At 68.7% G+C, this 24,189-nt stretch overlaps 1 protein-coding gene across 7 annotated transcripts in view; it reads right to left on the bottom strand.

Moving 5' to 3' along the window:
- RBFOX3 (RNA binding fox-1 homolog 3) overlaps positions 1-24,189 on the bottom strand; it is a 269,214-nt gene that overhangs the window by 14,761 nt on the left and 230,264 nt on the right. For 6 of the 7 annotated variants that reach the window (XM_054593393.1, XM_054593394.1, XM_054593391.1 and 3 more), the window contains one exon: positions 3,927-4,181. In XM_054593393.1, the coding sequence (XP_054449368.1) occupies positions 3,927-4,148 (222 nt within the window). In that variant the 5' untranslated portion in view covers positions 4,149-4,181. Of the gene's footprint in view, positions 1-3,926; positions 4,182-4,751; positions 4,837-24,189 lie in introns of those variants that run through there. The other variant, XM_054593395.1, reaches the window with a different exon arrangement.

Below are 24,189 nucleotides of genomic sequence, written 5' to 3'. Positions count from 1 at the left end.
GCCCCCCTCTCCTGCGCTCGGCCAAGAGGCCTCTGCCCCGGCTCCAGGGCAGCGGGTGCCCCGGGAGAGGGCGGGCGAGGGGCCCGAGGACACAGGTCCGGGCCCTGCTGGGAGATCTGGAGGGGCTTCCCGTCCGGTGTTGCTTAGACTCCGCTTTCCCGTGTCCAGAAGCGAGTGCTCGGCGTTGGGTTGGAGCCACCATCCCTTCGCGGCCCATGGCTCAGCAGGCCGGCTGGCCGCCCCGCACGGCAGCCCCAGCTCCAATGCGGGTGTGTTCTCTGAGCCCTTTGTCGGGCGTGGGAGGGACACTGCTCAAGGGTGGGCTGCCGGTGCCGCAGGGCCTGTTCCTTGGGGCTCAGCCGGTGCCGCCGCAGGGGCCACCCACGGGAGACGACTCCTGACGGGCACCGGGCAGCCGCCGGGGGGCTCCGGCCGCCCGGCCCGGCCCGGCCCCTGCGCAGCCTCCTGCCTCGGTGCCGCTCTGCCTCGCAGAAAGCAGGCCTGCGCTCAGCCCCCAGGGCGCGCATCTGGACGCTGGCGATTCTAGCCGCGGCGCGGGGCCCACCCCTGGCCACCTCAAGGTGCGGCTTTCCATGCAGCGCTCAGGGCGGGCCTGGTGCCCCGTGTGTGTTCCATGAGCCTGTGCCCTGGGCTGCTGCTAGGCCCAGGTGACAAATGGAGTCACCGAATCGGAAATCCAGCTGGGAGGACTTGCAATGCTGACTTCAGACCAGCAGAGGGCAGTGGCTAATGCAGCCTGGAGGCCTGGCCGGCACCCAAAGGAGACAGGGGAGTCCTACGCGGGGAGTGGGGGGAGGACCACAGGAAACCGGGCCCACTGGGTGTTAACAAGGTGCAGATGCTTCCCCCGAAGCCCTAAGGGGAGCCGCCGAGGGCCGGGGCTGCCATGGAGACTCAGCCGCAGCGGGGCCAGGACACCAGTCAGGAAGGCATGAGACAGCTGCGCGCAGGCAGATAAACGAGCTCAGCGACTGTCAAACTGTGGGATGCGCGGAGGAGCCCCGAGTGTGACGGCGCGCTGGCCGCCCGAGGGGAGGCAGAGGCCCTCCGGCATTTATCACAGCGGCCCAGGCAGCCTGGGCCGCTCTTCCGGGGGCTCCCCCCGCACGCCCCACCCCCGCACTCCCCACCCCCGCACTCCGCCTTCAGTGCATGAGCGCAGGGCGTCAGGGAGCCGCACCACCGACGCCCCGCCCTCCCACGGCGGGTCTCAGCGGCTCCGCTGCTGCGTCTTCCCCATCTCTGCGCCACCTTAGCCAGCACCCCTCCCCCCGCAACCCTTCCAAGGCCAGGAGCAGCAGTGGTGGGCTAGGATGGATCCCTGGCACCGCCGGCACACGGCAGCCCTCTCCGCCCTCTGGGAGCCTGAGACCCCTTCGCCCAGCAAACGGAGAGGCCGAAGGGGCCCCGGGCAGGGCCGAAGGGGCCCCGGGCATGGCTAGGGGGCCCCCAGCAGCAGACAAAAGACGCAGGCCCGGTTGCTGGGGTGGCGCCAAGGCTGGATGATGGGCGACGGGCTGAAGTGGGTCTTGCACACCGCCCTTCCCTGCAGCCCTGCACCCTGCTCCTCCAAAACCTCTTCCCGAGCGATGGCCGCCAGCCACTTGCCCGCCGCGCTCACCCCAGGGGGCGGCGGAGCCGCGTGGGAGGAAGCGGTTTCTGCTTGCGGCCTCCGGCCCTCGGTTCACGATGTCTTGCTCCCACCTCGGGGCTCTGAGCAGCCCCTCCTGTGGCAGCGCCTGTCCACTGTGGGCTGTTTGAACGACTCCACCTGCTGCGGCGCGGCTGCCACTGCTCTTGCCGGTGTCCTCTGCTTGCGCCGCGCCAGCATGGAGACCACGCGGCGGCCGGGGTCTCGCCCTGGCCTGGTTCAGGGGCGGCCCGTCTCGTCCTCTGCCTTTCCATCCCGCACTCCGACGCGGGGCACGCCCATGCCAGCTACGCCGGGGGTGGGAAGCGGCCGCTGGAATAAACACTCCAGGGCCAGAGTGCGCAGGCCCGAGGCGGCGGCCCTGTCTGGGCGGCTATGGGCCTTCTGTTGTCTAGTGACTTCCATCCGCTTTGCTCATTCGGCCCAGGGCCTGGAGAAGAACAGCCTGTCCTCCTGGTCCCCAGATGGCGACTGGCAGACCCTGACCCTTCGTAGGACCTGAAGAGACCAGGCCAAAGGAAGGGCGGTGGGGCTGCTGCCCCCCAGGCTGGGAGCTTTTCCGGGGCGGCGCTCAGCCAGAGCAGCGAGCCTCTCACGTCCCTCAGTGGGGACTTCTCTGGGGACTCTGGGTCCCCTCAGGGCCCACGGACTCAGCCACAGAGGCCACGACTGGCCCCTTCGACTTTTCTGTCCTTGGCTGGTGGGACGCGGCGGCCGTCACAGGGCAGGGCTGGTTGCTGTGTGTCCCGCGCTGTTCAGTGCCCGGCACACAGCAGGTGCCCCACAGGCGTCTGGAGACCGAGGGCGGGAGCCCTGGTGTGGCGGAGGCCCGGGCTCTTCCTGTGGCGCAGGTGCTGGCTGTCGGCCTCTGCTCCGTGGCGCTGGGCACCTGATCACCTTGTCTCCCAACAGTGCTCCTTCCTGGGCGGACCCCAGGCTCACTGGGCGTCTGTGAGGCGGGCATGAGGCCTGACCAGGTGCCCCCGACCGCGGCTGTTCCTCTGAAAGAGCCCAGCTGGTCGGGGGACGCGCTCACGGCCAGCCCCTCCTCCGGCTCTGCACACCCCTCTTCCGAGCCTGCGCAGGCCATGGTTCGAGGTCTCGGAAGCCCATGCAGAGCAGCGGGAGGGGCGGTGGGCTCCCGAGTCTCTGACCCACATGCCTGGCTTTTTCCATCTGTAGGAGCCCTGGTGGCATCTATGGGAGACCCCGTACCAGGGACGGCAGTGCATGAAATCTGATGGCTCCGAGCAGCCTCAGGCAGGGAGGAAGGGCGCTGGTCGTGCCCCCGGCGAGGGTCCGGCCAGTCCCGGGGCCAGGGGGCTCTCGCCCCCGAGAGCTCGGATGAGGCCGCCCGCCCAGGGAGGGCGGGTAACATTTGGATCCACGCAGCACCTCGGGAGCCAGACTGGATTAGGGGAAGGGCCGACGGAGTGCGGTGGGGGGGCCCATCGACAGCCGCCAGGGCGCTGCCTCTCCTGGGCAGCTCAGAGCTGCTGGCCCCTCGCCCAGCTTGGCCAGCCAGCGCTGGGACCAAGCCAGCAGGGACGGTTGGATGACCCCGCAGCCACTGTGCAGCGGTGGGGGCAGGCACCTCGAGAGTGCATTGGCGCGGGGGTGGGGGCGCGCAGGAAGGGGCAGGCTGGCCGGAGCCCTGGGCCTGGTCCCTGGGAGGGTCGGCAGGGGAATGGCCACCACGCGCCACACTCCTTCCTATGGGGAAAGCGCAGGGCTCAGCCCTTTTTCCTCGGAGCTGCAGCACAACCACAGAGTCGAAGCTATCTGATTGGGGGCCAGCCAAGCAGGTAGATTGCAAGCGATTAGAAACGAGAGGAACGCCTGCCACGGAGACTGCGCTGGGGCCCCGGGCCGCCAGCCCTCCCGCTCGCCCCCAGGCTGCAGCCGCTTCCCTCGCTTCCCATTGACAGGTCACCGTGGCCTGGGACGCCCTCCGTTCCCCCACTGAGGGGAGGGCTGAAGCCTGGCTCAGGAAGCAGGGGCCAGGGAAGGGGGCAGCTGGCGGCGGCGGGCCCGCTTCCAGCCGGGTGGCTCCCCACCCCACTGTGCCTGGCTGAGCAGGCGCCACCAGGACGACGCTTGGTGTCCGGCGATGAGCAGCTGCAGGTGGGTGGGGGCATGCCGGGACCCCCGCTCTGGGCCCTGCGTCTCCACCCACGGGCTCGCCTCGCTGCCCGCCCGGGCCGCCCCGCTGGGTGCGCCCTGCCTCCCGAGCTCCGGGTCGCGGGGCCCTTACCGGCACTGTCTGGGCCGCCGCGATGGGCTGTGTGCTGGCCTCGGCGCCCGGCTGCTCGGGGTGGGTCTGTGCTGGTGTGTATAGGGTCATGCCGTGCTCCGGGGGAACGGGGGTCTGGCCCGAGTAGTCCTGCGTGGGGTGCGGCGGGGGCGGGGCGTACTCGGCGGGGATGCCGTTCTGCGGTGGCGGGGGGTACTGGGCGGGGGGGTAGGGCTGGGCCATCGCTTCGGGCGGAGCCGTGGCGTCCTGACTGCCCTGTGGAGGGAGAGAAAGAGAGAAGGCTGGTCAGATTCCTGGGGAGGCCCTGCCCGGGCCCCCACCCCCAACCTCCCCCCCAAAATCTGGGTGCCAGGGGAACCAACAGTGTAGGGCATTGAGTCAGCCCTGGAGGAGTCCCTCAGCCGCAGAGGTGGGACGGGGGTCCCTCGTGGTGTCGGGGGGAGGGTGGGCTGGGGCGGTTCTGGCTTTTCCCGCCCTCCATCCTTCACTGCGGACGTGTACTGAGGGCTGGCGGGCCGCAGCCCCTCTGAGCCGCTGAGGCGTTCTCGGGCCTGCCAGGTGTGTCCCCAGGGACAGACAGGTGCCAGCTCTCACAAGAGCGGCCCCGCTGCAGGGAAGGACCCTTGTGCAGGTGTGGGCAGTCTGGCTCTCCCCAACTCTGTGCCAGGGGCAGAGCCCTGCGTGTGCTCCCTGCACCCCCTGCCACACTGGCTGGGCACGCTGGGTGTCTTGTCTCCTTGTCCACCTTCTCCCACCGCGAGATGGGCAGGGAGCATGCTGGGACTTGCTCCCTGCGCAGCCTTGATTCAGACGCTACTTACTCACCTAACGACTGTTCACTGGGTGTCTGGGGGTCGGGACAGGCAGCCCCTGCCCCGGAGGGGTCTGCAGTCCAGTAGGAGAGGGGGCAGCTATTCAGACAGTGACGCCGAACTCTGATCAGTTTTTAGAGCACGAGGTGCCCAGAGAGGCCTGGCCACGTGGGGGCGACGGTGAGCCAAAGGCCCTGCCAGGTGTTCTGCCTCCAGCCCTGCCCTGCCCCCACAAACACCTGCCTGCCCCCTCCCATGTGGACAGAGGCCTGAGTCTGCTCTGTGCCCAGGGCCCACCCACCCTGCTCCCAAACCCCCAGCACCGGCCTCTGCTGTCGCAGCGCCCGACACCCCCAACTCCCGGGTGACCCCTGATGCCTCGCGAGCAGAAGTCCTGTCCTCCTTGGCGAGGCCGCTGGGTACCCCTTCCCCACTCTGCAGAAACTGGGGCAGCGTCGGCGCTCCTGACAACGGGGGGAAACACGCGTGTGCGTACACACCGAACGCGCGCCCCATGCAGGCGCCCCGCCCCCCACCTCATTGCTGCAGTCACCGGCGAAGCCCCACAACGCACTGATAGCAAACGTGTAGGTGACGTCCCGCAGCCCCCAGGTGCGGGGGAGAGGCAGGCTCAGGGCGAAGGCGGCCAGGGCCTGGGCCGGGGAGCCAGGAGGGAATTGTGGGAGAGCGACGGTGAGGGGGAGGCGGCTCAGGGGATCAATTAACAGATAAATATTTGATTACAACCTTCGCTAAGTTACATCCTCCCAGCGCCCCTTCCTCCCCACCTCCTCCAAGGCTCCGAAAAGGGAGGCGGCTCTCCCGCCGGCTCCTTTCCCACCCCACCCCACCTTTCCCAGGCCCCCCTTCCTGGGTCCCGTTTGGGCTGAGTGGCAGCTGCCAGTCACTACCACTGCAGTGGACCCCGGGCTGGAGCCCAGCGCCCGCGCTGTCAGGGAGCCTGCGACACACAGCGGGGTCAGCTGGTGCTGGGAGGGCACCGAATGCGCCGGCCTGAAGGGGTCCGGGGTGCGTGAGAGGCAGCTGGGGGGTGGGACCGCGGGGGACGCTGGTGACATGAGCCCGTTCACCCCCTGCAGCCCACCGGGTGCACGCTGCTGCACCCTCCCTGCTTTGTGCCTAACAAGACGGCGGGCACTCGTCAGGATGGTGCCGGTGGAACAGGGACGGGCGAAGGCGGCCCGGCTCCCAAAACTGGTCCCCTGGGCCGCCGTGCATGACGGCAGCCCCTCCCACGAGGGTCCTGGGAGGGGTGTGGGGTGCGCAGGGCGGGGTTTCAATCCCCCCTTGTAGCAGCGGGGGGTCCTAGGTGCCCGTTCATCCTCGCTGAATGGGTCTCCCCGGCTGCAAGTAGCCACGTGGGGTGGACGGGAATGGGCGAGAGGATGGATAGATGGATGGACCGATGGACAAATGAACAGATGGGCGGACGGATGGATGGACAGGTAGATGGATGGACAGGTGGACAGCTGGACGGATAGGTAGGTGGACAGATGGGGTAAAGCTTAAAGGCCACACTCGAGTCCCTCACCTGCCTCCCTCGGCGCACCTGTCCCTCTCTCGAGGCGTCACATTCGCTTGGCAAACCTGGTGAGACCCGGCCCTGCCTACTCCACGGCCCACGCTGCTGGAGGAACACACTCACCCTGACCGATCACGTGGGACCCCCAAGCACTGCCCCTCAGTCCCCGCCACTGCAGAGCAGGGTCCAGTCCTTCCCACTGACACGTGCCCATAGCTCCCACGTTCGCGGCTGCCTCTCCCGTGATAGGAGCAGAAAGCCCTCCGGGGCCCCCCGGCTGCGCAGCCGACACGCCCAATGCACACCCCCCACGGAGCCAAGTTTCTTGAATGAGCTGTCTGGACCCGCGGCCCCCCGTTCCTCAGCTCCTGTTCTCTCGATCCCCCCAGGACCTGCCTTCCCGGGCCACCCACTGCCGAGGCGTCCCCGTCCCTGCCCCGGAGGAGCGCGTGGCCCTGCAGGGCAGCCGTGGGGGCCGAGAGGTGACGGTGCCATGGGGAGCCGAGGGCTGCAGACACGGGGGCGGGGCACTGAGTCGGGGGTGGGGACGAGGGACAGCGTCCCCGGGTGGGTGTGTGTGGCCGGTCACGGGGGCGGGGCCGGGGTTCTGTGCGTGACCCTGCCTGGCGTCTGCCATCGGCCCAGCCAGCCCTGCTCTGCCGTGTGCCTGAGAGGTGGTCTGCGGGGACGGGGTCCCGTGCTGTCCCCGGTGGTCCTGCTCTGCCCCACCATCAAGGTGGCTCTGTGTATAGTCTCCTCGTAAATAAACGTGAGTTGCTCTATCTCAGAGCGAGGGAGCCTGGTGTCCTCATTCCGATGACACAGTGCTGCGGGGCGATGGCCGGGCTTGTCACGCCCCAGGACAGGCGGGGAGGGCTCGGGACAGGGCGGGCCGGCAGGCCTCCCCAGGGGGCCCCGTGGCTCACAGCCTCCTCTCAGCTGCTGCCCGCCGGTGGGCCAGCCCTTGGCGCCGGGACCCCAAGTGCTGGCCCAGCGCCTCCCAGGGCTTGGCCTTTCCTCTTGGCCGGTGGAAGGGGACAGGGGCTTCTTGGCGGCAGGGGCTGGGCGGGAGGACCCTCCATCTTCAAGACCTGGAGCTAAGACCCCCGCCCCCCGCCAAGAGTCTGCCCCCATCACGGGCCCCGCCAGCATTCCCGTGTCCCCCGCTAGTGTGTTCCTGTCCTGCAGGGCGAGGGGCCCTTGTGTGGGGGCGGCGGTCAGGCCGGATGGGCCGGTGAAGGAGAAAGCAGAGGCAGAGAGCGCAGCCCATGGCGCCCAGCCCAGCCCTGCCCGCCCCCTCCCTCCGGGGCAATCAGGCCAGCCTCAGGCTGCTCCCCCGGGAGGGGCGCCGCCCCTGGCCCGCGAGCGAGGGAGGCTGGCGGCAGCGGCTGGGCACCGGCCGTTTCTCCGCCCCCTCTGGGCACAGGCCGCTGCCAGGGAAGCCGCGCCCCCCGGCCCCACTCTGGGGAGCCCTCGCCTGCCCCAAGAGGGAGATGGCCCCTCCCCCTTGCCGCCACGCCCTGCACACCCTCTTCGCCTGGGTTACCGGCGCCTGCAGCTGGCCAGGCATGGGACCAGGCAGCGGGACACACGGGGGTGGAAGGAGTGGGCTGGGCTCCCTCAGCCCCGGGCGCCCCGCAAACGGAGCCATTCAATCCGCCCGTCACCTGCAGAGGCAGGCACCACAGGCTGCGTTTCCCAGAGGGGACACCGCCCCCGAGCCTGAGGCCTCTCGCCTTGCTGACCACAGGCCTCTGTGTCTGTGGTGTGGCCAGGCCATTATTGAAGACTCCTGCCTGGAGAGCCCCCCGCTGAGCCTCCGAGCGGGGCCCGCGTCTGAAGCGGGGCGGGCCAGCCCGGCAGCCCACTGTGGCAGGCCGGCCACGTGGTCTGGTCCCTGCGGCTGCCAGTGACGCCTGCAACGGGACCTCAGGGCTCTGAGCTCGCAGCCTGGAAGCAGGGACGGCGCCTCCAGCCCCGGGGCTGCCCTGAGCGGCGGCCCTCGGCTCCCGAATCTTGGAACAGGAGGTGGCCGCAGGTGACAGGGGAAGCCTGCCGGACCAGCTGGGACGTCATCTGCACGCCCTCCCGACAGGCGTCCTCGCTGCCCACGCGGGGGACCTTCCACCTCCGAGCAGCTCTGCCAGGAAGCTCTTCCCCGCGCGGAGCTGAGATCTGCCTTCTGCAAACTCCCCGCCCAGCGCCCAGCCCGCCCTCAGGGCCCGCACGGCGGCCGCGGTCCGGTCCACAGGCCCATCCTCCACTCCCTGGCCCCGCGGGGGCTGAAGAGTCCCTGGCAGCCGGACCCGCTGCGGGACGTCCTCCGTGTGGCTCCGGAACACGCGGCCGCGGCCGTTCGCCGCATCTTACGGGTGAAGGAGGGACGCAGGCCAGCGCCCCACCCGATCCAAGCCCAGGCCACGCCCCGAATCGCATCGCCCCCCGACCGTCGCACGTCCCCACGTTTCCGCTCGCGGAGGCCCGAGGGCCCGGGCAGCACCCACCTGCTGAGCGGGGGGCTCTCTGGCCGTGCCTGGCGGAGTCAGGGGCAGAGGGGGCACTCCCGGAGCAGGGGACCGCCCCGTAACGTGGGGGGATCTGAGTGCCCGGCGAGGCGACGGCGGGGAGCGCAGAAAGGGCGTGGAGGGTGGGGGAGCCGTGGGGCAGCCCCCGGGCCACGCCTTCCGGGGCGACGTTCCTACGGTGTTTTTAAATGTGCTCATCTTAAGAAAGCGAACTTTTGGGGAAGAGATTTTTGAAAAGGAAAGAAAAAGAGGCGGGGACAGACGGTGATGTCAGGGGAGGTGGCCGGGCGCAGAGTGACTCCCGCGTCCTCGTGCTCCCGTGCCGGGCCGCGCCCCGTCCGGCCGCGTGTCGGCCGAGTTTGGCCGGGCTTTGGGGCAGGTGTCAGGCCGTGATCCTGGGCAGGCTGGGCAGGGACCGCCCGAGTTTTCTGAATGTCTCCAAGGAGGGTAAGCCCGGCCTCGGTCACAGAAGGCCTGTGACACCGGGGAGCCCAGAAAGGGGCCTCGGGGATCCCTAGCCCCCCCTCGCCGGGTTCTTGCCTCCTGACGCAGTTACTTCCTCAGCCCAGAAATAAGCCACCTGCATAGCTTACAGGCTCCAGATCCCACGTTATGTGGGAGACTGTCCGCGCCCAGCCCAGCACCCTGAAAAAGCCAGGTCCTAGCCAGCAGGGGGCGAGTCCAGAAGGCCTGGGAGGCAGGGCCGGCCCCCCACTCCCGCTCGAGACCCTTCCCTGCCTGCTTCCGGCCTGTGCCCCAGGAGGGTGGACAGAAAGACTCCCCCTGCTGGACAGTCCCATTCCTCCCTCAGGAGTTCTCAAAGGAGTGCAGGGCTGGGGGGCCCCCCCGCAGCCGCCGCAGCCCAGCACTTCAAGGAGACTGGGGCGTGGCCTTTGGAGGCAGGGCCACTCGTCCAAATGCCTCAGGACAGAGCCAGGCTGCTGTGACCGAGCAGCAACTAGGGTGGGAAGGCAGTGCCTCAGCGCCCCAGCCCGCTGGAACATTCTAGAACCTCAGTGGCGGAGGGTGGCACTGGGGCGGAGACATCCCGAGGGCAAGGGCTCAGCACCCAGCCCGCGGCACCTGACGCAGCTCGGACACACAGCGGGCGCTCAGGGAATGCCGAGTGTGGCCGTGACCGCCAGGGGCCGACGGCTCACGGGAGCCCGCGCTGTGCTCAGCAATAGAAACGAGCGATTTCACGTCACCGTCGCCCCGTGGACTGGCATCCCTCCCCGCCCCCGCCCCGAGGAAAGCAGCTCGCGGGGAGTTACCTGCCCATGTGCAAACGGCCAGCTCGCGGCTGACCTGGACGGGGCACCCGGGCTGCCCCACAGCAGCCACCGGACGCCGCCTGCGGGCGGCACCCCCGTCGGGCTCCATGCACCCCCCCGGCGCAGCGAGGGGGGCCGGGGCGGGGGCTCTGCAGGGGGCTGGGGAGAGACCAGGCCCGCGGGAGGCCAGCTGCTGGGGCGGGGGGTGCTGGAGGCTCCAAGGCCCCAAAGCCGGGGGCGAGAATCCGCGGAGCGCGTGCCCCTCCCGCCCCGTCCCGTCCCCTCTGTCCCTGGAAGCCAGTTTGGTATCTTCTGCTACTCAGGGCTGGCAGGTGGCCTGTCAACCCCACGTTACTTCATCCAGGGACTGTTAGGTCAAGTGTTCCGCAGCCGTCGGCTCTCAGGCCCCGCCCCCTGCCCCGGGTGCCCAGGCTGCCCGGACGCCCCAGAGGGCACAGGGCAGCTGCCTGTCAGCTCCCACCCGCGACCCACGGGGGCTTTGGGGGACGCGCCGGCAGAGCCCCACAGGCAGGCAGGCAGGACCCCGAGCCGCTCAGGCTCATGGCCCCTACGCAGAGCCCCTGTGGGCGACGCGGGGCGGGCAAGAGCTGGGTTCCTGCTGCCGTCACCCTCCCTCCGCCGGATCTTTGTGCCCCCCCTTCTCATGCTCTGGGCCACAGCCTCTGGTCTCTCCCAGGAGGGCCGCACGCCTCTCCCAGGTCAGCAGGGGGTGCGTGGGGGGCGGGCCGGTGGGTGGCGGCACGCCCTGCGCACGGAGCCCTGGTCCCCTGCACGCGGAGCACCTACCACGCTGGGGCCACCCGGGGCGCAGTGCGGCCCAGCACTGTGCTCATGTGCGGGCTCTGTGCCGAGAGCCCGTGCTGTGACGGGGCCTCTCCCCGCTCCAGCCGCACCCCCATCCTGGGAGCGCTCGCACACCTCCTCCGGGAAGCCTTCCAGGCTGCTACCTGCCCCTGCCCCTGTGTCCATTTCGCTGGGCTCCTGTTCCGTCCTCCCCAAGGCTCGCAGCGTCTCCAAGGACCGGAGGACACTAGGCTCCCCTCCTCAGTGGGATGGAGGGGGCATTGTCGGGGCTAAATCTCCCTCCCAAAGCTTTGTCCCATGGTGAGGACAAAGCCGGGGAACCGCGGTCAGGGTGACCTCCAGGAGGGGTGCTGAGAGCCGCCCCTGCCCCATCCTGATAGCGATCGCTTGACAACGACCCCCAGGATGCCCTCCCGCAAGGCCCCAGGGCGGCCCTCGCGCCCCAGGACCAGCCTCCGCCGCCCAGGCTGTGTTCCTCATATCCATTAAGGAGCACCAGCTTTATTAATGACCCGTGGCCTCCACTTAGCAAATGGGACAGGATATTAAGCGCCGTGCTCAGGGCATGAGGTGGGCGGGGGGGGGGCACCAGGACCCGCCCTGGGGGCAGCCCGCAGTCTGTGTCCTGTGGTCTCCGGCCCCAGACGTCCCATCTCCCTCCCACTGTGCCCCGTGGCTGCTGCTCTGGGAAGCACACGCGCATGAAAGTCCGTGGAATGCAATTAGGGAGGTGCATTTCCTCACCAGGCTTATGTAACGGCCCTGCAGCCAGCGCCGGGGGTCGGGCCCGAGAGCCGGGGGTTCATCCTCAGCGGGACTGCCCCCTGCCGGGAGTCCTCCTTCAGGGGGCTGTCCAGGCGCGGGCGGCTGGGGCGGCGTGCCTGGTGGGGCGTTTGGCGGGGACAGAGCCCCTCGGCGGGGACAGTCAGGTGCAGCCACCCTGCAGCTGAACACAGCCGGGCTCTGGACGTGCAGCCCGTGGGCCGGCAGCATCCGCACCCCGGGAGCTGTTAGGGATGCAGGTCCCACAGCCCTCCTGACCTGCAGATCGGAATTGGTGACACAGAGAATGGCCCCTACAGGTCACAAGCCACAGATGTCCCTGGATGGGGACCTGCACGTCCGCTGGCGCCTTGATGGGGTGCGAGCAAGACCTCGGGCCGGGGGCCTGGCTGGGCCTGCTGGTACGAGCAGGGAGGTTTCACGGGGCGCGGGCGCCGAGGGGGCTGCCTCCCGGCCTCTCCCGGGGCGGGGGGAGCCATCCCGGCCCGGGGCAGGGGGCGCCCGTGGGCCCCGTCTGCCGCGCCCCCGAGCCAGCAGCCGGCTGAGGGGGTCGGATGTGACGACCACTCTGTGCAGTGACGGGGGCTGGGGCCCGGGGGGGAAGGAGGACAGGGCTGCGCCGCGGGGGACAGGCCCCGGCTGAGAGCACGGCCCCGGGCGGTCGGACCTGGGTCTCCTGCGCTGACCCCGGCGCGGCAGGCCCGTGTGTCCCGCTGGTACGGAACGTCCCGGGCAGCCAGCCCTCTGCCTGTCTCTCCCGGCTCTGCGCGCCGGGCAGCCCGGCCCGGGGCCACCTGGGCGGTGGGGTGGAGTCGGGGACGGAGCGGGGCGTGCGACGGGGCCCTCGGTGCCATCGCTGGGGGCGGCGTCCCACCGGCACCCCTGCACCTGCCCTCAGACCCAGGTGTGGGCCAGGGTGGGGACGCCGCGGAGGTTCTGGAGGCGGGACCCTGCCACGCCAGCGGTCCCCGGGGCCTGCGCCGTGGCTCAGGGGGACGGCCACGTCCTGAGAGACAGCGGCCCCGGGGCGGGGCTGTCCTTCTGGCAGCCTTTGCCTCCGAGGGGACAGTTCCCGAACCACACTTAAACGCAGAGGCCCGCGGATGGCCCTGAGTGGCCCCGGGGACCCGGCGCCCGCGGCCGCAGCCGCTGAGCTCCACCCCGGGGCCTCCTCCTGGTCTAACGGGAACCCGCCTCCCCCGGTCACCAGAGGCGCCACAAGCCCTGATCTGTACCTAGTGGCCGGCGGCGAGGACGCGCTGAGATGTGCACACGCACCCGTGCACACGCGCGCACACACGCAGTCCCCGAACGCTTCTGCACGTGCCCACCGCCACCTGTGCTCACGCCGCCACCGCACACGCCTGTCCCAGGTACACACAGCCGGGAGCACGGGGCCCCCTGGGCACTGCAGGGACCGGGGCAGCTCGCTCTCCATGGGGACACCCTGCAGAGTGTTCGGCGACACCCCGGGCTCTCCCCACTCACGCTTGCAGCAGCCCCCGGAGCTGTGGCAGCCAAACCGTCTCCCGGCACTGCCCCGGGGCCCCTCGGTCGAGCGCCTTTGCCCCGCCGACACCCCCTCCACCTCCCGTCACCAGAACCCGCCTCCACAGGACCGAGCCCTCGGCGCCCTTCCGCACGCCTCGCGTCCCCCCAGTGCGCCTGCTGCCCCGGCCTCGGCACCAACTCCTCTCGCCCCAGGCTGCCGGCGCTGGGCCGGTGGGCGCCGGGGAGGGCCTGGCCGGCGGAGGAGGCAGGCCGGCTGCGCTTCCCACTTGGCGCCCGCCTGGCTCATGGAAGAGGCGAGCGTGGATCTAATCTTCGGCTGATTAAATGTCCCTCATTAATGAGTTTCTTTAATTAATGAAGTTTTTGGGTCTGCTCCACTTGCTTTATTCGCGCCACTCTGCCTCCTCAGCACAAAGTGGGCCGTTTCCTCCCGGGCAGTCGAGGGAGCCGGGCCCTTCCTGCCGACACTGCACTTTGCTGATTGCGCCTGTCAACTCGGGGCTGACGACTCCATTTTTAAACACTTCTCCAGGAGCCATGTGCACACGCGTGCGTGCACGCAAACTGACAGGGCCCTGGCCCAGGCACCCCGCCGCCTCGGCCACGGCCGGCACATGCACGCGCACACGGCCCCGCATCATCTCCGAGTGCACGCTCTCACGGGCGGTGCCCTCGCAGGCACGCAACATGCCTGCACACCTGTGTGCAACGCGTCACAGGCACACGCAGGTGGTACCAGCGTGCAGCGCGGGCCCTCACACCGTGCACGCTCCCTGAGGCCACGCTCGCCCACGCACCGCACCCCACGGCGTCGAGCTGCTGTGTGTGTCCCACACGCTCCTCGCCCACGAGCGCACACAGGGCCCGCGTGCTCGCATGCTTACCCACGCCCTCGCCTCCCATGTGCGGTGCACACGCGCCCAGGCACACGCAGCCAGTCACCCAGGCCGGGAGAGTGCAAGAACGAACCAGTGTCAGCGGACCCCGCCCGCCGCGCCACAGCAGAAGAGCAGGGGACACGTCCCCAGGCCCACCTGTTACCCAGGGGACCCAGTCTGGCCGCCCCTCGGCTGCCCACCCTGCTGTGACCAGGTGCCAGCTCCGGGCTCCAGGGCCTGGAGGGTGATTTACTCCCTTTCATAGGCTCACGAAAATCTCCCTGAATTAAAAACATTTATCTTCTCCTGCTGACGAGGACGAGTCCGTGCCCACGAGGCCGGGCAGTCGGGGGTCACTGCTCCACAGCCGGGGGGCGGGGGGCGAGCTGCTCTCCTGACTGCCCGGGGCATGGGGCCAGGACTTGGCCCTGATGCCCAGCTGACAACAGTAGACCCTCCCCTAAGGCAGGGCAGGGACGCCCTGGGACCCGGCACCAGCCTGGAGAGGCTGCAGCCAGGGCGGGGCCCGCGCACTGCAGTGACAACGCCTCTGTCCCTTGAGGGCATCTAACCAACTCTGTTATCCCGGTCGGACGAGGCGGGTGTGTTGTCCCTGTGGTACCAATGGGGAGACTGAGGCCTGGAGGAGCAGAGTCAGGGTCTCACCGCCCCTAGTCGGCAGGGGAGGGCGAGCTCTGAGCCCTCGGCCCGCCCTCTCCAGCCCTTGCCCTGCAGGGCAGCCCAGCGATGCCTCCCCGTGGGTGCCGGTGGCCCTAGGGCCGTTCTGCCCGTGCAGCTTGATGGCCGTGTGTGCCCGTGAGGTGGAACCTTCCTGCCCCTTCTCTCCACAGGCTCCTCGCCGCGCCCGGGACCCTGCCCGCCATCAGCCGCACATCTGCATCTCTGGTGCCTGCGTGGACTGCGATGTCCGCGGTGACGAGCCTCGGTTTTTGCAGCTGGGGAAACTGAGGCTCAGAGACCAGGCTCAGTTCCCACAGCTCCCAGGGGCACGGCCCACCTGCAGCCCAGGCCGTTCTGCCGGGACCGGCGCTTGCCGAGGCTTGTGCTCTGGCACCCTAGTCTTCCGGAACATTCTAAAAAAGGCCCTGAGTTCTGCAGCAAAGAGACGTGTTTAACTGTGTTGAGTCGGCCATTCCCTGCATTTAAAAAAAAACACCACAAAAACTAGTTCTTTTTTAAAAACGTTACAAAATTTGTTAATTTTAGAGAGAAAGGAAGGAAGGGACAGAGGGAGGACGAGAGGGGGAGAGTGGAGGGAGGGAGAGAGAGATTGATGTGTGGTTCCACTTGTTTACGCTCTCACTGGTTGCTTTTTTGTATGTGCTCTGACTGGGGATCGAACCAGCAACCTTGGCGTATCAGGACGATGCTCTAACCACCCGAGCTACCCCGCCAGGGCCCCCCACACTCCTCCGAACCAGGGTTCTTTTTTGGCCTGAGGGTTACCAGGAGCAGAGGTCTTAGGGAAATGGAGCCGGACACCGTGCTGGGGCGGGACGAAGGGACAGCCGGCCATCGCTGGCAGAGGGCTGCCTCCTCGGCTATGGCGAGGGCCCCGGCTGAGTGACAGAAAGGCCCCTGGCGGGCGAGTGAGCCGAGAGGGGACTGAGGCGGAGCCGGGGGCCTTGGAGTGGGTGACTGGCTTCCTGGAGGCGGGCCCGGGACAGTGCATGCAGTGACTAGCGCCTGAAGGCCCGCTGGGGACGAAGGTCTGTACTTGGGGCTGTGGGGGAACCCCAGGGCCCTGCAGGTGGCTCAAAGCTGCCGTGAAGGCAGGCGGATACAGGGCACCAGGCCAGAGAGGGCCGGACGGATGGCCCCGGAGTGGCGGCCACCGCAGGATCGGGACGGGTCAGACACCCTAGTCTGTGATGAATGAGGAGAATGAACTGACCGCTACTGTAATGAAATCAGTGTAAAAAAAAAAATCCCACCAAACTAGGAAGCTGGAGTCGGGGTCAGTGACCACGTAAGCTCAGGAGACTATTTGTGGCCGGCGGGACCCGGGGGCCCATCTGCAGCTGGGCGTTCCCTGGAGAGCAGAGCTGGGAGGCCCCCGGGCTGGCGGCAGGAGGCGGAGGGCCTGCCGGGGGCCCCGGAGGGCCTCCCCCGGCCATCTGATCCCGAAATTGCAGTGACAAGAGAGCAGCCACGCTTGGTTTTTTCTTTTTACAGACTCAGAGCGGCGTGGGGACACTTGGCCAACCAGCGGGGTGGGGGCTGGCGGGGGAACGCAGCTGTGCCCTCTGGGTCCGGCCCGAGTGCAGCAGGGCCGCAGCCCCGTGCCTGCAACGAGCCGGCCTGAGCCGAGGGTCCCCCCGAAGATTCCCTCGCCTTCCCGACGTTCTGTGTCCCATCCGGAAGGCAGGCCCTGGAACAGAGGCCACAGGGCGGGCGTGACAGGAGACGCGTCCACGCGGGGAAGCACACAGCCGGGCGCACAAACGCCCTCAACTGCGAGCGCCGCTGCCGAAATCAGCGTATTTACAACAGCTGCCCTGCCTGGCCCGCCTGCCCTCGGGCGCGGGGAGAGAGAGGGCGGCACCCGGGCCGCGGGGTCTGGCCTGACAGACGGCTCAAGTGCGCGGGGAGAGAGGGAGACAGGAAAACTTGGTGCTGTTTTCATTTTATGATGCTTTTGAAATACTGCCCGGATCAAGGGAAATTAAATACTGCAGCTTTTAACTGGAGCCACGCTGAAAACACAACCTGGCAGTAAATAAAAGTTCGGTTGGCCGCCGTGACACTCTCATTTAACAAAACCCTCGTGCGCCTCATTTGTAATTATTCCCGAGCTCGGTGAAGGACGGCCCCGCCCTTCCCCCTCACTATATCCCGCCCCCCGAGGCTGGGCCGGCGGTGACAGTGGTCCTGTGGGGGGGGTGGGGCGGGAGGGTCTGAATGTGGCTCATTATGATTGAGATTAAACTGAAAAATCAATTTTTAATTGAATGTATTCTTTGAGCAGGCCCTGTTGCCCACAGCTGCGCACTAATGGAATTTCCATGCGAAGCCGCCCCTCCGCTGTGGACACCCTTCCCCGCCCACTGACCCCGGCAGGGCTGACCAGGCTGCCGGCCGTCACGCGCCTCGGCTCAGCCCCTGGGCGTCGGAGGGCAAGGTGGCTGAGACCACGCCCTCGAAGGGGCGTGCAGCTGGGGAAGGGCCGGCTGGCTGAGGGGGCGCCTGGGGTCTTCTGAACCGGCCGAGAGTGGCCGCGTCTGGACTCAGCCGGGCACCCTCACGGGGCGAGGTCTGCGCTCGCTGGGGAGAGGGGCAGGTTCCCACGCGCTCGGTTCTGCCTCTGGACCCACACTGAGCAGCAAGTACCTGGGGACGGGAGGGCCCCAGGGAGTGCCGCCCTCTCCCGCGGCCCTGCCGGCCCCCTTTCCTACATCCCCGCAAGAGGCCCCTCCGGGTGTCCCACAGAGTCTGGGCCCCAGGACAAGTAATGGAAGCGAGGGGCCAGGGCGGGGCTGGCGCAGGGAGGCCTGGAGCCAACAGGCCCTGCCTGTTTCCGCAGGGGCACTCACAGCGCGCCCCCGGGACCGGCTGGGTCAGAGGGACGTGCCCCGGGGCCTGCGCCCTCCTACCCTCCTCTCCTGCGGGAGACCAGGGGAATCTGCAGTCAGCTCTCGGCCTCAGCGGAAGGTCACCGGACCAAAGCGGGGGCGCCACCTGTCACCGGGAAGCCGGGGAACCACACAGACTCCCAAGGAGAACAGCTCAGACGCCCCAGCAGGAGCCGGGGGCACGGATCGGTGTCCTGGGTGGGTCCCCGGGCTCCGGCGGGGCCCCGGCCTGAGGCTGCGCGCCTCGCCGCGGATGGGGCGTCCACTCTCCCTGGGTCCGGCCAAGGTTCTGAGTGTGCTCCACGCAGGCTCCCAGGGACGCGGTGGCCCCCCGTCCGCGGGCGGCGGTTCTCAAACGCGGCCGCACACTGCGGTAACCGGGGAAGCTCTCAGAACACCCGCGCCTGCGTCCCGCCTCTGAGGCCAGGGAGCTGTCCAGGGGGCGACCATGTGTGACCGAGTCCGAGGCGTGGACAGGGCCCCGGCCCCCTGGCCCTCTGTGAGGCTGGCCGGAAGCTCCCCAAGGCGTGCCGGGTGGGCCCGGCTGCTCCCGCTGGGGACAGCCTTGCGTCCTCGGGGCCTGCTCAGCACTGGCCCCTCGTGGGGTGCTGGCTGGGGGCACCCTGCGGGCGCCCCCCCGCTTCCCTCAGGCCGGTTCCGGTTGGGGCAGCCCGTCTCTGCCCCTGTCGCCGAGGTCCGCCCACCACCCGTCGTTCAGCTCGGTCACTACTGACCCGAGGGGCTGGCCCATTCTGCGGGGCGCCCTGGGCCCTGCAGCAGGTTGAGCAGCACCCCCGGCCCCCAGCCACGAGTCGCCAGTAGCACCTCCACGTGGTGAACGTCCGAGCCGTCCCCAGGCATCGCCCAGTGTCCCCGGGGCCCCGTTGCCAGTCGCTGCCTTCCCTCCGCACCTGGGCCCTCGGAGCGGGGCGCCGCGCTCACGACGTGGCATGGCCCCACCGTGGCTTTCCACAGACGAGGGGAAGGCGAGTCCCCCGACTTAGACTGCACTGAACTTGGGGGACACTCAGCGACCCTGTCCTCCGTGGCACTGGCCGGACTTGAACTCAGGACGCATGGTGGCCCGCAGCTCTGTGGCCGCCCCCTCTGGCTTTAGCGAAGCGCAGCCAGAGCAGGCGCCCGCCCGAGGCCCAGCCCTGGGCAGGGAGGGTGGCCGTGGACACTGGTGCCAGCGCCTGCCTCAGCCGAGCAGGGCCCAGGACCAGCCGGCGTCCTCGGTCATGGCAGAGGCGGCCGTGGTTTTGGGGGACGGGACGATGTACACAGCAGCCTGGAGACCCAGGGCGGGCGGTGCGCGGCCCCGGCGGGGAGAAGTCGGCGCAGCGCCCACATCTGCAGGTGCCCGCGGGGAACTTGCGGCCCTACGTGGACTCACACCAGCCCCGTGTGGGCGTTTACAGAAGCCAAAAGCAAGATGCAGAGACGGTATGTGACTTGAGGATGTCACGGCTGGGATTTGAGCCCAAAGTGCTGGAAGTGGCTGTTCAGGCGGTGAGGCCTGTCCCCAGCCCCTAGAGAGCCTGCGCATGGGGACAGGCCTGAGCCCGGGGCGAGCACACCTGGGAGGGTGGGCCCCACCTCTCAGGGGAGCGTGTCCTGGGCGCCGTGTCTGCACCCTGCGTGGCAGGGAGGCAGGTTGGCGGGACCCAAGTGGGTGGGGCGTTCAGGGCTGCGAGCCAGCCCTTGACACCCTGGCTCTGAGCCTGCAAGGGGCCCTGCCTGCCACCCACGTGGGCGTCCGGCTGGGCTCCGCGCCCCTGGCCTGTGACAAGGCAGCAGCTCGTCCCGGGCTCCGACAAGGCCTTCGATCCAGCCTCCCTCTCACGCTAATGATAGTCAACATGAAACACGGCTGCGAAGGGGAAGAAAATTACTCCCTGAAAAGGGATTGACTGATCCCCATCATTTCTCAAGGAATCACTGACCTGTGAATATTTCATTACCCAGAATGCTGTGCCGTCCATACAAAGCAGGCGCCGCTGCGGCACAGCCCGCCCGCTCGGCGGGGGCCCGGGCTGGGCCCGGACATGGGGCCAGCCCCTGCCTGGGCCTCAGCGGGCTCGTTCCCCCAGGCCGTGGCCCCTGGGCACATCCTCGGCACCGAAAGCGACGGGGACCAGGGGCCTGGCTGCAGCTGGCGCGGCGGCTGCCCATCCGGGGGCGCTGGCCACCGACACGCTCTGCCCCGTGCACCTGGCGTCTCCGTCTCCGGAGCTCCCCAGGATCGGCCGCCCGGTTCCGGCCAGGGCCCCTCCGGAGCCTCGCGTGGGTGGCCTCACTCAGCTCCTTCTGGTCTCGACCTTTCTAGAAGCTCCCGCTGCCCTGCTCTCCACCTCCGAGGCCCCGGGGGTGGGGGCAGTGCTTGGCCACGTGACTGCCAGGCCTTCTCACCCTGCGGTGAGACCAGCGGGGCCTGCGGCAGGAGAACCCCGGCCCCTCCGCCGTGGACCCTTCCGTGGGCTAGTTCACCTCCCTGGGCCTCAGCTTCCTCGTCCCCAGAGGCCAAAACCTGGAGCTCCCTGACAGGTGGCTGAGGGTGACACAGACGAGGAATCTAATCACAGTGCCCGCGTGGACTAGGAGTCGGCCAACTGGAAGTGATTTTAATGGAAGACGCTCTGCCAGGGACGCGGACGCAGGGCCTGAGGATGGGCGGGGAGGACGGGCCCCACGGCGCGCCGGCACCTCCGGGGGCTCCCCGTGCTGGGCGGGGTGGGGCTGCTGGGGGGGTGTGTGTGCAAAGGACGGGGACCACCCGCTCCCGGATTTGTAAGACTGTGGCGGGCGGAGGGGGCAGCTCAGGGCTGTCTCCAGGAATTTCAAGGGGCTGAAAAAAATTCATTCGAGAAGCACTAACAAGAAATCCCCCACGCTGCTCTGGGCTGGGGGAGGGTGCGGCCCAAACAGCTGGCCTGCGGTCACCAAAGGTGACAGGGCACCTTTGCATTTAAGACACCGAAAGAGGCCCTTCAGGGCCTGGAGGCTTCCCAGCTCCCCCAGACAGGCTGCCAGGGAGCGAGATGGCCTTGCTGTTACTGCCGGGGCAGCCCCGGGGCTGGTGTTTCCAAACCAGCCCACACTGGGGAGGAGGTGCCTCTCTCCCCGGGGGTTCCTGGGTCAGGGAGGCAGGGCACGGTCCTTCCCAGGGGTGGAGGGGCGGCGTACAGCGTAGGGACAGGGTGCTGCGTGGGGACTGGGCTCGGACGGGCCTGGCCCTGACACCCTCCCTGGGCTCCGTGGAGGGCTCTGCCCCCCGGGCCCAGATACCATCCTGGGGGAGGGGGCCAGGCAGAGCACAGGCGAGGACCGCAGCGGCGGGGACCGAGGGTGTCTGCCCGAGGAGCTGGAGGCAGCGAGGCGTGCGAGGCGCTGGGAGGCAGGACTTGGGGGCGTCTGTGGAAAATTCCTGCTGCAGAAGCTCGCGCAAGCCTCCTTCCCCGCCAGCCGGGACGCAGCCGGGGCGCCGCCTGCCGCACTCCCCGCCCCCGCCCCCGGCCTGGGACCCCGAGTGGGGTCGGGAGAAGCCGGTTGTGCTGGCGAGCGAGCGGGGCAGCAGGGCTGCCATCTGTCACTGAGCCCCAGCTTCCACTGTGTGTCTCTGCAGGTCGGGGCAGCGCCGCGGCGGCGGGGAGGCCGCTGTCTCAGGGGAGGGCACAGCAGGAGGGCACTTCCAGCGGCTGGGGACCCCGCTCCTCCCTCCCCCCGCCACGTTTGGCATGAGGGTGCTCCTTCTGTGTTTCACATTCCACAGGGGCCCTCATGCCTCTGCGGGCTGCACACGGGGAGCGACCCCCAGACGGAGACCCCGGGAGCCAGGCGCGGCCGGGACCCCAAGGAGGGGGAGGGGAAGGCAGGGGAAGGAAGCCTGCACAGGCCTTGCGGAGAGTGGAGAGCGAGGCACAGGGGAGGCAGGGAGGCCAAGGCAGCGGCCTGGGGCCCAGACTCCAGCTCGGCCTCCGCTGCTGCGGGAGACCGCAGGCCCCGCTTCCCCGACAGCCGTCCCGGGCATGTGCGAGCTGCCCCCGCTGCAGGCCTGCGCCTGCTGAGGGACGGGCCTGGTCCCTTGCTGGTGAGGAGGGCGTGAGGGGGCCGGCGGCCCACACTGCGCACCTGCCCCTCTGCCCGCCGGGCTCGCCTCGCCCCATCCGCAGCCTCACCCTCACCTCCGGCCCTGCCCGGGAGCCCCTCCTGTCATGCAGACCGGCTCTCACCCCAGTCCTGCAGCAGGCGACGGAGGGACAGGAGCAGCAGACACCCGCCACCCCGTTCCCCTGCACTCAGTCCAGCTTAGAGGCGCCAAGGGCGAGGTCAGGGAGGCGAAGGGTGCAGGGCCTTCTAGAATGTGCTCACGCCTAGTGGAAAGAACCTCCAAATTCCCTCAGGTGGGAAAGTGTCTTTCTCCCCCAGAAGCGCATCTTTGGAGCCGGAGGGGGGAGGCTCCAACAGGCGGCGCAGCAGGCAGGCCCTCGGGGATCCCCGTGGGCTGGCGCTTCCCGGCGCGGAGCCCAGAGAGGCTGGGGGCGTGCCCCAAGACGCACAGCTAGGTTACAGCGCCCGTGGCCAGGCCCCCGCCTTCCTGGGTGTCCCTTTTCACCCCCCCCTCCGCCCACACTGTCATCCGTTGCACACACGTGGTAAACACAGAGAAGGAGACAAGAGAGAAAGAGCCTCCTGCAGCGGAGAGCCCGGCCTCAGCCCCCCGCTCTCCCGCCTCCTCTGGCCTCGGGCGGGCGGCCTGCCCGTCTGTGCTCAGCTGGGGCTGCGGACGTTGATGTGTTGTAGCTGGGGGCGCGGCCCTGCCCTCTCCCACCAAGCCCCTGCCCCTCGGGCGGGCGCCCCAGGCCGGGCTGCTGCCTCCGCTCCGTGTGGATGTCCCCGCTGCAGACCCCGGCCGTCCTGGAGCTGTGGAGCGACGGGCCCAGCTCCCAGGCCGCCAGGGAGACGGAGTGAAAACGAAGCATACGTCGGGCCATCACACTACACAGAACTGCCTAACGGCTTCACGTCACGCTTTGAGGAAAACGCAACTCTCGGCCCCGGCGGGCGAGGCCCTGCTGGCCGCGCCCCTGCCTCCCTGGCCAGCGCTGCGGGTGCGCCGGGGCCTCCGTTCGGCCCTTTGAACACACCAAGCTCCCTTTGCCTCAGGGCCTCCGTACATGCCATTCCTGGTGTCAGTAATGCTGTTCCGCTCGCTCTGTCTAGGCCCAGCTCCTGCCAGTCCTTCAGCTGGAAAGCCGCCCCCTCGGAGACGCCCTCCACCACCACCCTGTCTGAACTCCGTCCCACCGTTATTAGCTTTCACCTCAGGACCCCGTTTTCTCAGCACAGAAGCAGCTTATCAATAAGTTCTTAGCTTCTTTGCCTATTGTCTCTGGGCCCCGGGAGCCTGTCAGCCACGCGGGCGGGGATCACTTGCGTCTTATTCTCTGCTGTGTCCTCAGAGCCGTCACGACGCCCGGCCCCGGCAGGAGCTCAACAAATTGGTTGATTCAAAAAAAAAAAAAAAAAAGAAAGAAAAAAAAAAAAAGAAAAAAAGGTGAGCCAATCAGTAACTGGACAGGCAGAGGGGCACTGAGTGTCCAGAACACCTGGGGACAACGAGGAGGCTTTTCCCCAGAGTCGCCGGGTGCCCGGGAGACCGGGTGGGATCGGGGCGGCGGGGGGAGCTACTGGCAGCTGTCCCGTCGCCTGTCCTTGGTTGGATGAGGCGGGGTGAGGCCAAGGTCAGGGGGCACCGAGGAGAGGCGGCTTTACACGCTCAGCGGGAGAGGGGCGGGGCCTCCTTGCACCTGCCTCGGAGCGCCCACAGCCTCGTAGTACCTGCGCGCAGCTGCGCATGCGCATGCCCGCCCCCACGCCCGGTGGGCAGCACGTCTGGCTACCCTTCTCCCAGGCCCAGGGCGTCCTGTTCTCCGCACCCCAGACCCTGGAGCGGCAGCCCAGCCTTGGGATTTGTGGGAAAGGCGGCCACTGGGCTGGGTGCTCGGAGGCCCAGGAGTGGAGGTGCGGCGGGCGGACGTGAACGGTGGCCTCCCTGCCGTGGCGCCCCTCCCCCGGGCCCTCTGCCGCGCTGATTTGACTGAACGCTCAGCCCACGACGTGGGGGTGTGGCCGCCTCGCCGTAGCTCAGGACACCCCACGTTCCCAAGCCCCCGCGGTTCACCCCAACTACCAGCAGACCCCACAGCACTGGTCTGCCCCCGCCCCAGGCAGCCCCTGCTCAGCAGAGGGGCTGGCTCTGCCCATCCTTGGGCAGGAGGTCCCGGGCAGCGGGCTCCCAGCCCCATCAGATGGACACCTCGGAGAGAAGCCAGCATGAAATATTCATGCAGTAAATGGTGCAGTTTTGTCTGCATTCGGCCAACTTCATGTATATTTCAGAGTATTATGAAATGATAATGTGCAACAGAGGCACCGAGACCAGGGCCAGGGGGCGGGGGGTGGCGAGGCCGGTCCAGGGGTGCGTAGGGGGTGAGACAAGGGCAGGCGCGTGGGGG

Source organism: Pteronotus mesoamericanus, unplaced genomic scaffold, assembly GCF_021234165.1.
Source record: "Pteronotus mesoamericanus isolate MK-2021 breed Mesoamerican mustached bat unplaced genomic scaffold, CSHL_Meso_final scaffold_408, whole genome shotgun sequence".
Lineage (NCBI taxonomy): Eukaryota > Metazoa > Chordata > Mammalia > Chiroptera > Mormoopidae > Pteronotus > Pteronotus mesoamericanus.
Note: the sequence above shows the minus strand (reverse complement) of the source record. Positions and strands in the feature narration are given on the sequence as shown.